This window comes from Nanorana parkeri, unplaced genomic scaffold (genome assembly GCF_000935625.1).
Source record: "Nanorana parkeri isolate BGI_ZX_2015 unplaced genomic scaffold, ASM93562v1 scaffold1230, whole genome shotgun sequence".
In the NCBI taxonomy this organism is placed as follows: domain Eukaryota; kingdom Metazoa; phylum Chordata; class Amphibia; order Anura; family Dicroglossidae; genus Nanorana; species Nanorana parkeri.
Window position 1 is genome coordinate 204,080 of NW_017307498.1, and position 11,507 is coordinate 215,586.

Below are 11,507 nucleotides of genomic sequence, written 5' to 3' on the forward strand. Positions count from 1 at the left end.
CCAGGAAAATGACAGCTGTTCTCTGACTGGTTGGGTAAAGGTGGCCATACACTTTACAACCCTCACATTACTTTTTTGGCAAGTACAGGGAGAATTACAGGGACCCGGAATCCCTCCTAATCAGAAGTACAGTATAATATTTGAAAAAAGCCACCATATTAAATTTTTAGCCAGGCAAAACACTAAAAAAGACTTTTGTTTGTAAAAGAGATTTTTAAGCTTGTAGACCTGCAATCAGGGTCTGATTTCCCATTAGGCACAGTAGGGTCAATCCTGCAGGCAACAACGAGGCTTGGGCATGCACCACCAAGCTCCTCAAATTTAATCAAAATATCTAAGGAGCCAGGAGGAAAATTGGTCAACCAATTAGTGACCGCAACGGATTTGTGCTTGAGTGTGCTTCTCTATAAGAGCCATTAAAACATGCCTATGCCTTTCCAAAGATGCAATGGGAGATTTCTCTGCTCTGTGTGAGTTCTGCAATCACTCAGTGCTGACGCAGTGCAGGTACTGGGCTTCTGTGTTAGCCTTTCTCCAATTCTAAACCAACTTAAAGCTTCTGTGTATGAGAGATGTCTGCACAACATACAAGACAGCAGAATATGTGATGTCAAATCAATACATTTTTCAATAGAATTCAAGGGCTCAGTATAGCTGGTATTATAAAATGCTCAGCATTCTTTTAATTGGTCCTCAGAAGTATCATCTTAAAGGCTGTCTTTGACTTAGAAGTATAATGAGATCATTATTGAGGTTGTTACTAAGGTAACAGGTCATCGCAACAAAAGGAAATATGGATTAGAGGTCCTTATACCTTTGGGCATTAGAGCTGCTGTATTTTTAAGAGCCTTCCAGGTTGGTTCAGATAAGGTATTTAAGCTGGCTAGCTGGCACTTCGGTTCCTGTCTCCGTGACACGAGGTGACAATGGGCTACCCAGAGATGAAGGTATTGACGTCGTCCTACGATGCCACCACACTAAGGAATTTAGGCCGGACTATCCTCCAACACACCTCGGCTCACGGTATCCCTAACATCTTTCGGTCCAGGCACTGGTTTCGGCGCCTGGTTTGGCTATTCTTTGTGACGTTTGCCCTGTCCTGTGCTCTGTGGCAGTGTACTCAGATGGTCATGACCTACTACACCTACCCGTCACACGAGAAGATCATGCTTATCTCAAGCGCCAAACTAAAATTTCCAGCGGTCACCATCTGCAATCTGAACAGTGTTAAACTTTCGGCCATAAGGAAGAGCTTCGCTATGGCCACCTCGCTACAGGTGAAATCTTCTTCTGTCCTCATGTGTTCATTGATAAGAGTGTGTGTAAGATAGAGGAAGTCACAGAAAGAAGGTGCATCTGTGTATATCCCAATGTTTTAAAAATGGCTGTTGGAATGGTTGTTTTAAGCCCCAGTCACCCCGGTCTGCCTGTTTTCTGTAGGACTTTGCCCAATTTGAAGGCTGACTTCTTAGGGAGTTTGAAGAATTAGGATGGTTTCTTGAAAGCTTATGCAAGTGTGTGTGTATGTGTACTTTTGGATATATGTCTCAATGAATAAAGAGTACTGCCACCAACAGGTTCTTTTGTGTCAGCTCTGGGTCATCATTGTCCTTGACTACTAAATGAGTAACTGATCCAAAACAAATTGCATCCAGTGAAATCTGAACCTGAATGCTGCTTCCAGGTCAGTGGCTTATTTCATGGTGAAGACAGGATGAGCATACCTCCCAGTCTTTGGAACCAAAGCCCTCTGTCCCTCTTTCCTCCTCAATTGTCCCTCTTTTTGGTGTGATGTACAGATATTTATGAAGCGGTATTATGCACTAAAACCTTCACCCTCTTTCTTGATCATCTTGCTGGCTATTTTGAAAAGCCAATACAATGTAAAAGTAATGGTGGGGAACAACAATTCTGGGTTTTACCAAAAATGTATGGCATGCATAACTAGGGCGAGGTAGGGTGTGCTCATTGGCTAAATACATTGTGCTAGAAGGTGTCCCTCTTTCTCATGTCAGAACGTTGAGGGGCATGAATCAGGATAACACCATTGGAAGCTTATGCCTTTCAAAACAAGTTGGGAGTGGCAGTTTAATCATTTCTTTACAGGTTCTCTTTAAAAAGACTACTAAACTCCACAACAGAACTGCTACATTGGGTGGAAAAGCTGCTACTAACATTGATAGTTATGTATCTAAATGCTCTCAAAGCTGTACAGAACTTGAAGAATTCCTGTTGGTAAAATGAAAAATTGGAGCTGCTTTTGTGAACTTATTTTTAAAGATGGTAGGGCTGTCATCTTTATCCTTGTTTCACTACTTATTGACACAGTCAGGGAAATGTCAGGACTCCTGACCAGCTTGCTTGTTTTGGGTCCAATAACCGAATAAGAAGTGAAGAGAGGATCAGAATACAGCCCCACTGCAATAGCAGCTCCCATATTTCACATGTTCCTTAAGGTACAGGTAGGCAACATTGGTACTTCAACTGTGGTGAAAGTGCCATGAGGCATGCAAGGCTTGCAGCCGCAGGCCTGATCTGATTCCCAGAAGCATGATGGGAGTTGTAGTATTACCACAGCTGCAATGCCGACGTTACCTACTCCTACTTTAAGGTAACTATATTTCCTGTAATGCTTTCTGTCTGTGTAAGGTAAAAAGGCAAAAGGAGGCACCAAATGACGCTTAGTACTTTTCTAAAGCTGACTAGACACCTGTAGAATTTCGTTTTAAAAAAATCCTTGAATTTAATGAGGTCAAGTCGATGATCGATTTTGTTCTCAGTGATGAAATAAAATTGAAGGAGCGGGATGCACAATGTTTCTTGAGCGAATGAAATTCTAACAGTGAACGTGGTTTTTATCCGGGGAACTCCATTTATCCCAAAATCAACATTTTAAATCAAATGAAATTTCAAACGACATTCGTCAAGTCTACCAGATTTTTCATATCAACGTTTGTAAGAAAATCTACCATTGTATGGCCAGCTTTATCTAGGACTACTGTACTGCATACTGGAAAATGTTCCTCCTTACTAACCTGAATGTAATATCTTTAGTTTTCACTTACTCTTACACATACATGTTGTCAAAATGTATATTATAAGCCATTGGTTAATATTGGCCATTTAATGGAGAAATCTACATATTTTACCTAGGATTATGATATGTACATTTATAAGTGTGAATTAGGTTGTTCCAGAAGCAAGTTTTCAAATGAAATTCAGGGACTACTTAGGGGTTTAAGGTAATTTAACTGATTGAAGGATCATAACATTTGACCTCAAAACTAAAAATTGTAAATTATCACCATGTGTCTATGATATGACACATGGTATTCTGAACCGTCAGATCATCTACTGTCTCCTGAACAGGAAGTGCCTTTACAAGGACCCGCAAAGCAGGATCAACAGGGCTTTATTAAAATAAAGCTGTAGCTTTAACCGTATTAACAAGGACCTTTGAAACTACATTAAAGCAGAACCCCAAAAATAAGAAGATAAAACTAAATAGTCCATTGAAAGATAAAAAAACAAAACCAGCGTTTGCTACAATCTAGGGATTGTCCCCACAGTACTTTTCTGCCACTTGACGTCCCCAGTCTGATTGCCAGCATTATTTAACCAACTTTCTCTGAGCCCAGGTCCTCTAGGACCAGCCCCACCTATGGCTGGGCAGTGAAAGGAGAAGGAGCACAGAGATAAGCTAATCTCTCTGGTATTCTGTTCTCTCTTCCCATCAGCATGCTTTTTGTCAGCACATTATTATTATTAAACAGGATTTATATAGCACCAACAGTTTGCGCAGCGCTTTACAATATAAGGAAGATATTACATAATACAGTTCAAGACAAGATGGTAAGGAGGGCCCTGCCTGTGAGGGCTTACAATCTAAAAGGGAGGGGCAAGTGATACATGAGGAGATAGCTGTGTGGGGATGAATTCTTTGAGAAAGTGATAGTTCAGTGGTTAGGTTGAGGTGGGATAGGCTTCCCTGAAGAAATTAGTCTTTAGGGAACGCCTAAAGGCAGTCAGTGTGGGAGATAGATGGACAGGTTGGGGTAGAGTTCCATAGGATGGGAGAGACTCTAGTGAAAAACTGATCGGCATCTTGTGCTGCTATTTTTTAGGGAAGGGTTAAAACTAGGGCTGGTAATGATTACAATTTTCGTGTTCGATTAATCGAAGTTTTTTAAAATGGATTAATCGATTAATTTTGATTAATTATAACGCACATACAGATCCAACTACATTGGCCTATACACATACAGCACAGCAATGAAGTAATAAAACGAACTAGGATCACACTAATCCAGCACGTTATTCATCTCACGTGCCCCACTCAATATGGCCGCCGCTTGAGTGGGGCAACTCAGAATAATAACATGCTGGATTAGTGTGATCCTAGTTCATTTTATTACTTCATTGCTGTGTTGTATGTGTATAGGCCAATGCCTTGGCTGGCGCTCGTGCAGAAAGTTTTTTTTTAAATTTTTAATCAATCAAAAAAATGTTCATCGATCAAAAAGATTAACGATTAATTGAGAAATTAATCGTTAATTTGCACAGCCCTAGTTAAAACCTTTAAGTTGTTTATTTTACTACTTGTGCTCCTGCTTAGGAGATTTAACTTCTCTATTTGTCCTGATGACTATTGCCACTGGGACAAAAAGTGATGAGAAATCCAATTTTACAGTTGTCACAGACACAGGAGGTGAGGGAAAAGCTTCCAAGAGGTACACCTGTTTTGGTGACAACTGTCTAAGAGTGGGATTTCCCTCACCTTGGCGGCATTTCTTTTTGCTTCTTGTTGAGCTTCTGCTTGTGCTTGGTGGAAGGTTGCACTGATCTGGGGTTAAGTGGGTTGGATTGCCTGAGAATTGTGTATATGGCAAACAAGATAGTCCTTCTGTATATATTGATTGCTACCCACATTTTCTGATCCTGCAGGATTCTGGTCTAGAACAGATCCACCGTAGAAATCGATCGCATGTCAATTCCTCTGCAGAATTCCCAGATGAGACTGTACAATATGCCAGCGCCTTCAATAAGTTTGCTTCTGAGTTTAACCAGTTGCCTGATGAGCAGAAGATTGAGGTGGGGCATCAGTTGGAGGACATGCTGATCTTCTGCAACTTCCATGGTCAAGAATGCAACTCCAGGTAAATAGAAAGGAAATCATAATTCAATTACATTAACCAGGCTTCCTGCTATATTTAAAATTGTTTATTTAAAGTGTATCAAAGGTCCACACTTTGGGAAGAACAGGGAAGGGTTGGAACCACTGGAGATGTATCCTCCCTATTTGTCTTGATGACCATTGTCAATGGGACACAAAGGTTTTCATAAAACTTAATAAAGGAAATTCCTATACTCATCAGTGCCGCCTAGGGGCACTAGTGCCATGCAAACAGCATCCGCCCAACTATAAGCCGGGTGGAACCAGGAGTCTGCCATACTTTTACAGTTACTTCTGGAAAAGAAGATGGGGAGAAATAGGGATGCTCCGATACCACTCTTTTAAGACCGAGTACGAGTACCGATACTTTTTCAAGTACTCACCGATACCAATTACTGATACTTTTTCTTAAAGGGACAGGTCCCATTTTTTCTAAAGCAATAAAAAATCATGATTTTCGGTCAGTTTCTTAATATTATGAAGAGCATGAACATGAAATGAACATGAAATGAATATTTATCATGCCATTGCTAACTAAGGCTTGTATCCCCATAGTGGGGGAAAAAATGAGCACATGTCCAGACTTCAGACCAGAACACTGTATAGTGTGGCACAGCTATAACCAATTCTGCATACCTGGCTTTATATTATAAGAAGTTGAAAATATAAAGCCAGGTATGCAGAATTGGATATAGCTGTGCCACACTATACAATAATACACTGTTCTGGCGTCTGGACATGTGCTCATCTATTTTCCCCACTATGGGGATACAAGCCTTAGTTAGCAATGGCATGATCTAAATATTCAGTTCATTTCATTATTCAATGTCTTTTTTTATATTATAAATTATTTTTTAAATATCTCAGGCCTTTTTTACATATCCCATCCTTGCTTCCAGCAAGCAATGATAATGTTTCATTATTCAGAGGTTAAGTTGTGGTTCAGATGGCAGGCTTAGTGAGAGTTGTGACAGCAGAATGTGCATAGGGCACGCAGGGCTGTGTGAAATTGTGTTGAGAAAATACATCTTCAATAGGTAGGCTTACAAAATTCTAGATGGATATGGTTATTAGGAGCGGGATAGAACTCATGGAAATTCTGAATAGAAATACTGATTTATTTTTAGCTTTTGACCATAGATGCCTATTAAAGATACACCTATTAACCAGGGTCCTCCATACCCTGCCCATCCCAAACATAGACTATGATAAAAGAAAGGGGTTATGCCTGAAGTAATTAGTGTCTATGCAGAAAGCACTACTCCTGGATTCCACTGTGGCCAGTCATGGGATCTTTGTTGAATAAGAGGATCAACCCATCAGAACTGTGATCCTCTTCTTCAGCAGAAATCACTTTATAAAATGCTTAGAAATGTAGTCACATGACTGGTGGCCGTGCGATTGTGGAGCAATGCTTTCTTAAGTGAACGTAAGTATTTCAAAATGCACAGTTGATGACATGTCAATATAAAGGGGAAGTAAAGTCTTTAATGAGTTACATCATCAGGGCCCAGCCAATCAAGTGGCCGAAGAATCAGAACCCAGAAGAAGAGCTGGACAAAGATAGAAGTGCCAATTGTCCCCCATTCCGAACCATCTGTAAAAAGATGGTGTGGCGAATGCCATTTGAAATTTCATTTGATTTTGACATTCGAGTTTGTTAATGAATGGAGTTTCCCGAATGAAAACCACTGTTTTAATTTGGTTTGTTTGAGAAACATTTTCCATCCTGCTTCTTCAATTTCTTACATCACTATGAACAAAGTCAATTGTTAATTTGACCCTATTAAGTATTAGAAAATCAAACAGATGTACCTCACATTTTTTTGTTTTTGTTTAATGAAATTTTAACAATGTACAGTATACCCAACTAAGCAAGCCTACTAAAAGCGGCAAATGGAAATCCTTTGTCAGCAAGCCTGCACAATTCCAAGAAATAATTCTTCAGATAACCACTTTGTCTGCTGGCAGGTCCCTAAACCTAGCAGCACATGCCAGTGGAGGAATGCGACCTCTCCCAAGCCCCACCTTACCACCCAGCACCTTTTAAAGGCTTTTTAGCCACTGTAGATGTCTCTGTGTTTTAATATTCTCCTTTGATAAGCTTGAGATGTCTTTTCTGCGTGCCCGCTTCTGGCGCTAGAAGTTACTAGCATTAGCTGTGCACGCCCCACTTACAGCATAATTATATTGTCTTGATGGCTTTCACCAGAAATAGAGGGATTAAGTACAAAGAAGATTCTCCATGCAACTGTTTTTTTCATTGTGTAACTCTGTTAATAAGGCCGGCATCTTCCTTATACAATTTTCTTCCTCTATTATCACATCTGTTACTTCTTGGCTATATATTCTGCGCACCCAACACAGGCTTTTAAGTGAAGTTTGCCATTTCCTGAGCAAGGCTGGTTTCACACTGTTGGGCTGTGCACGTGCAATGTGTCAATACGTGTAAAATCGCATTTTGCACGTTAGTGTGCTGTTAATTCTTAATGCCACCCCAGCGCACCTTGCTGACAGATGTTCATTGCAGCAAACCTCAACAGGCAATAAGGTACTACCGTGTGCTGCATTAAAAAAAACAGTGCTTGATACTCTGGTTTCTCTTCAGATCGAATAAATCTTTCGCCTTTTACTAAAAAAACAGTGCTTGAACCCATTCTGGTGCATTTAGTGCATTAGGCAGCCCATTCAAATGCTTGACTATGTTTGGGCAGCACAGTGATATAGTGGTTGGCCCTTCTGCCTTGCAGCATTGAGGGTATCCTGGTCAGGTCACTATCTGCAAGAAGTTTGCATGTTCTCTCTGTGTTTGTGTGGGGGTACTCTGGTTTCCACCCACACTTCAAAGACATGTTGGAAAGTGAGTTGGCTCCTGTCTAAATCTGCCCTGTATATATACATGTGAGATAGGGACCTTAGATTGTAAGCTCCTCAAGGGCAGGGACTGGTGTGAAAGTGCACTGTGTAAATTGTATGTGTTATAGAAATACCTGTAATTAATAAATGTGGAGTATCACATGTCCAGACGTACAGGGTTAGAACTCACTCTGGCAGCATGCTCTGCATGAATTATCAGCACTACTGTATATAAATACCTATAATAAATTGGGAAAACTGAAGCCCAGTCAGCTTTTTACTTGCTATCTGTGTCCCATAAAGAGATTTGTCTTCACTTCCTATCCAATAGGCACAACAGGAAGTGAGAGGAAATTCCTCCAAAGTGAGGGAAATCCCAAGTGGTCAGTAAGGCCACTAGAACTAGCATCCCCATCTGAAGGTTTCCAATCTAAGACCCCGTTCACATTGAGCGATTTATTGCGCGGTAATTCCCGCGATATCGCGGCAAATTACCGCGCGATATCGCGCTCCAATGCAATCCAATGGGGCAAAGGGTCCTGCTGTCGCGGGTCGTGTGTCGCTACAGCAGGACCCTTTTTGGAGCGGATTTAGCCGCGATTCAAGCTTGAACGCGACATCGAGCGGCAAATCTCGCGATGTCGCGCAATATGCAAATCGCGCAACGAACGCGCGATTTGCATATCGCGCAGTGGGAACGGGGCCTAATACTCTTCTGGGGGCACCCCAAACTCTGGGATTTTCTTTGCTTTGTGTGATAACAGTCACCATGACCAATAGAGAGGGTACATTTCTATAATGGGGACACAGACAAAAATATAAACCTGTCAGGTGTGTTCTAAACCCTCTCTGCTCTATCCAAAACTGAAAAAATTGGCTTCAGTTGCACTTTAATTCAATGCAGAATAACGCTCAGCGCAAAAGTGTAAAACCCATCCTAATAATCTGCTTCCTCGGTTGTTTCAAACGCACTCCTTCTTTCTCCAAAATATGCAGAGTGAAAAGAGTAAAGGCAACAGCTAAGCCCTTAGAAGTGGGAATGTTTTAAGAACACATTACATTATAAGGCTATTACCAAGTGTATACCTTTGGGGAACAAAATTAAAAGATCAAAAACTAAGCAGGTATGGATAAATAGATCAGTAAAGCAACTCATCAAGGACAAGAGAGTGGCATTTGTAAAATATAAGATGGAAGGGACGTCATTGGCGTTCGCTAATTACAAAGAATGTAACAAAAGATGCAAGAAAATAATTGGGGAAGCTAAAATAGAGTGTGAAAAACATATCGCCACTGTTGGTAAAAAGAATCCAAACTTTTTTTTACCAGTACATAAATAGTAAAAGAGTAAGAAAGATAGGCCCATTAATGGATGATAAAGGGGAGTTAATCACAAATGACAGGGAGAGGGCCGAGACATTGAATACCTTTTTCTCCTCAGTATACACTCAGGAAAAAGACGTGTTTGATGTAGATAAGAACGCACATAGTTCATCTCAAAATATTCCACAGTGGTTGACAAACAATGAGATACAACACAGACTATAACTACTTAATGTAAATAAAGCATTAGGACCAGCTAACCTGCACCCCAAGGTACTTAAAGAACTAAACCAGGTTATAGCGGGACCATTATTCATAATTTTTAAAGATTCCTTAATGACTGGCAGAGTGCCAATTGACAGGCGGAGGGCTACGGTAGTTCCAATGTTCAAAAAGGGTTCAGATGCCAACCGGGAAACTACAGACCGGTTAGTCTAACATCGGTGGTTTGTAAAGTGTTAGAGGGCATGATTAAGGACCACTTAGTAGAATTTGTTCAGGATAATGGCATAGTAAATGACAACCAGCATGGATTTCAGAAAGACCGTTCTTGTCAGACTAACCTGCTAACTTTTTACAAAGAGGTAAGTAGAGATCTGGACGGAGGGAGGCCGGTGGATGTGGTATACTTGGACTTTGCTAAAGCATTTGACACAGTACCTCATAAACGTTTACTATACACGCTGATGTCTATGGGCATAGACGAATTAATGTGTACATGGATAGAGAACTGGCTACAGGAACGGGTACAAAGAGTATCGATAAATGGCACCTTCTCGGATTGGGCTAGGGTCATGAGCGGAGTTCCGCAGGGGTCTGTGCTGGGCCCCATGCTGTTTAACCCTTTCGCTGCCAAGCCCTCCGGAACATTTTTCAAATCAGCTGGCCAAGCCATTTAGAATAGTCACTGAAACTGACGCTATAACATTACAGGGGGATCTGGATAAAATATGGGAGTGGGCAACCAGATGGCAGATGAGGTTTAATGTAGATAAATAGATAAATGTAGAGTTGTGCACTTTGAGGTTAAAAACAACAAAAACGGATTACACACTAATGGGACCTCCCCTCGGAAAGTCCGAAAGGGAAACAGATTTGGGGGTTATTGTAGACCACAGGCTGAAAAATAGCTCGCAGTGTCAGGCGGCGGTAAACAAAGCTAGCAGAGTCCTTTCCTGTATTAAGAGAGGAATGTTTTGCAGGGACAAGTCCGTAATTCTGCCATTTTATAGATCACTGGTTCGGCCTCATCTGGAGTATGCGGTCCAGTTTTTGGCACCAGTGAACAGGGGGGATGTCCTTGAACTGGAGAGGGTCCAGAGGAGGGCAACCAAAATCATAAAGGGGACCTGAGTTATGAGACAAGGCTACTAAAATTAAACATGTTCTCCTTGGAAGTAAGGAGATTAAGGGGGGACATTAGTTTCATGTATAAAATGTTTACCGGGGAAAGTAACATTAGCAGCAAACTTTTTACAATTAACTTGATGAGGAGGACGAGAGGCCACTACTTAAAATTGGTGGAGAAAAAATTTCAGCACAAGGGGCGAAGGGGTTTCTTCTCAGTTAGATCGGTCAAGGTCTGGAACTCGCTATCTTTCACTTGTGGCCCTTTGCCACTATGTTCCCCTAGCCCTATTTTTGTTACTTTCATATGCCATGTTGCTTATTTTGGGTGGTCGGTTCCTGCCTTTTATTTACCATGTGAATTGGTGGCCATTTTGTGTCACAGGTATGTCCTGTTTTTTCCACAATTTTTGCATTTGCTATTTTTTTATGTATTAGCTTCTTTTGTATACTTCCTTGTTAGCCAGGATGCAGCAGTTGTTTTTTTTAAGGGTTATAATGATTTGTTCTTTTTGTGCTCTTTCTCTGACCTCGACCCGGCATTTGTCTTTCTACCTTTGCACTGTGTGATGTCATTACCACGGTTGTTGGTGGGTAAGGTTTGGGGTTTATAATTCTGTTTGGTTCTTTGTTTAAGTGTCTTGAGAAATATGGACTGAGCTCTATTGAAACGTTGACAATATCATGCTGATGCTTGAATTATTTCTGCTGTAAGACCCTTGAGTGCCTTTATACCTACTCTGGATTAATATTAATATGATTAATATGAAATATTTCATACTTACCTTTATTACTATATATGTATATA

General features: G+C 40.8%; 1 protein-coding gene across 1 annotated transcript in view; it reads left to right on the forward strand.

Moving 5' to 3' along the window:
• Positions 1–4,983: 4,983 nt before the first annotated feature.
• Positions 4,984–11,507, forward strand: part of LOC108797120 (amiloride-sensitive sodium channel subunit gamma-2-like) — a gene marked incomplete at its 5' end in the record, with an annotated part of 29,872 nt that continues 23,348 nt past the window's right edge. The window contains one exon of the mRNA XM_018568694.1: positions 4,984–5,156. Coding sequence (XP_018424196.1) covers positions 4,984–5,156 — 173 coding nt within the window. The remainder of the gene's footprint in view (positions 5,157–11,507) is intronic.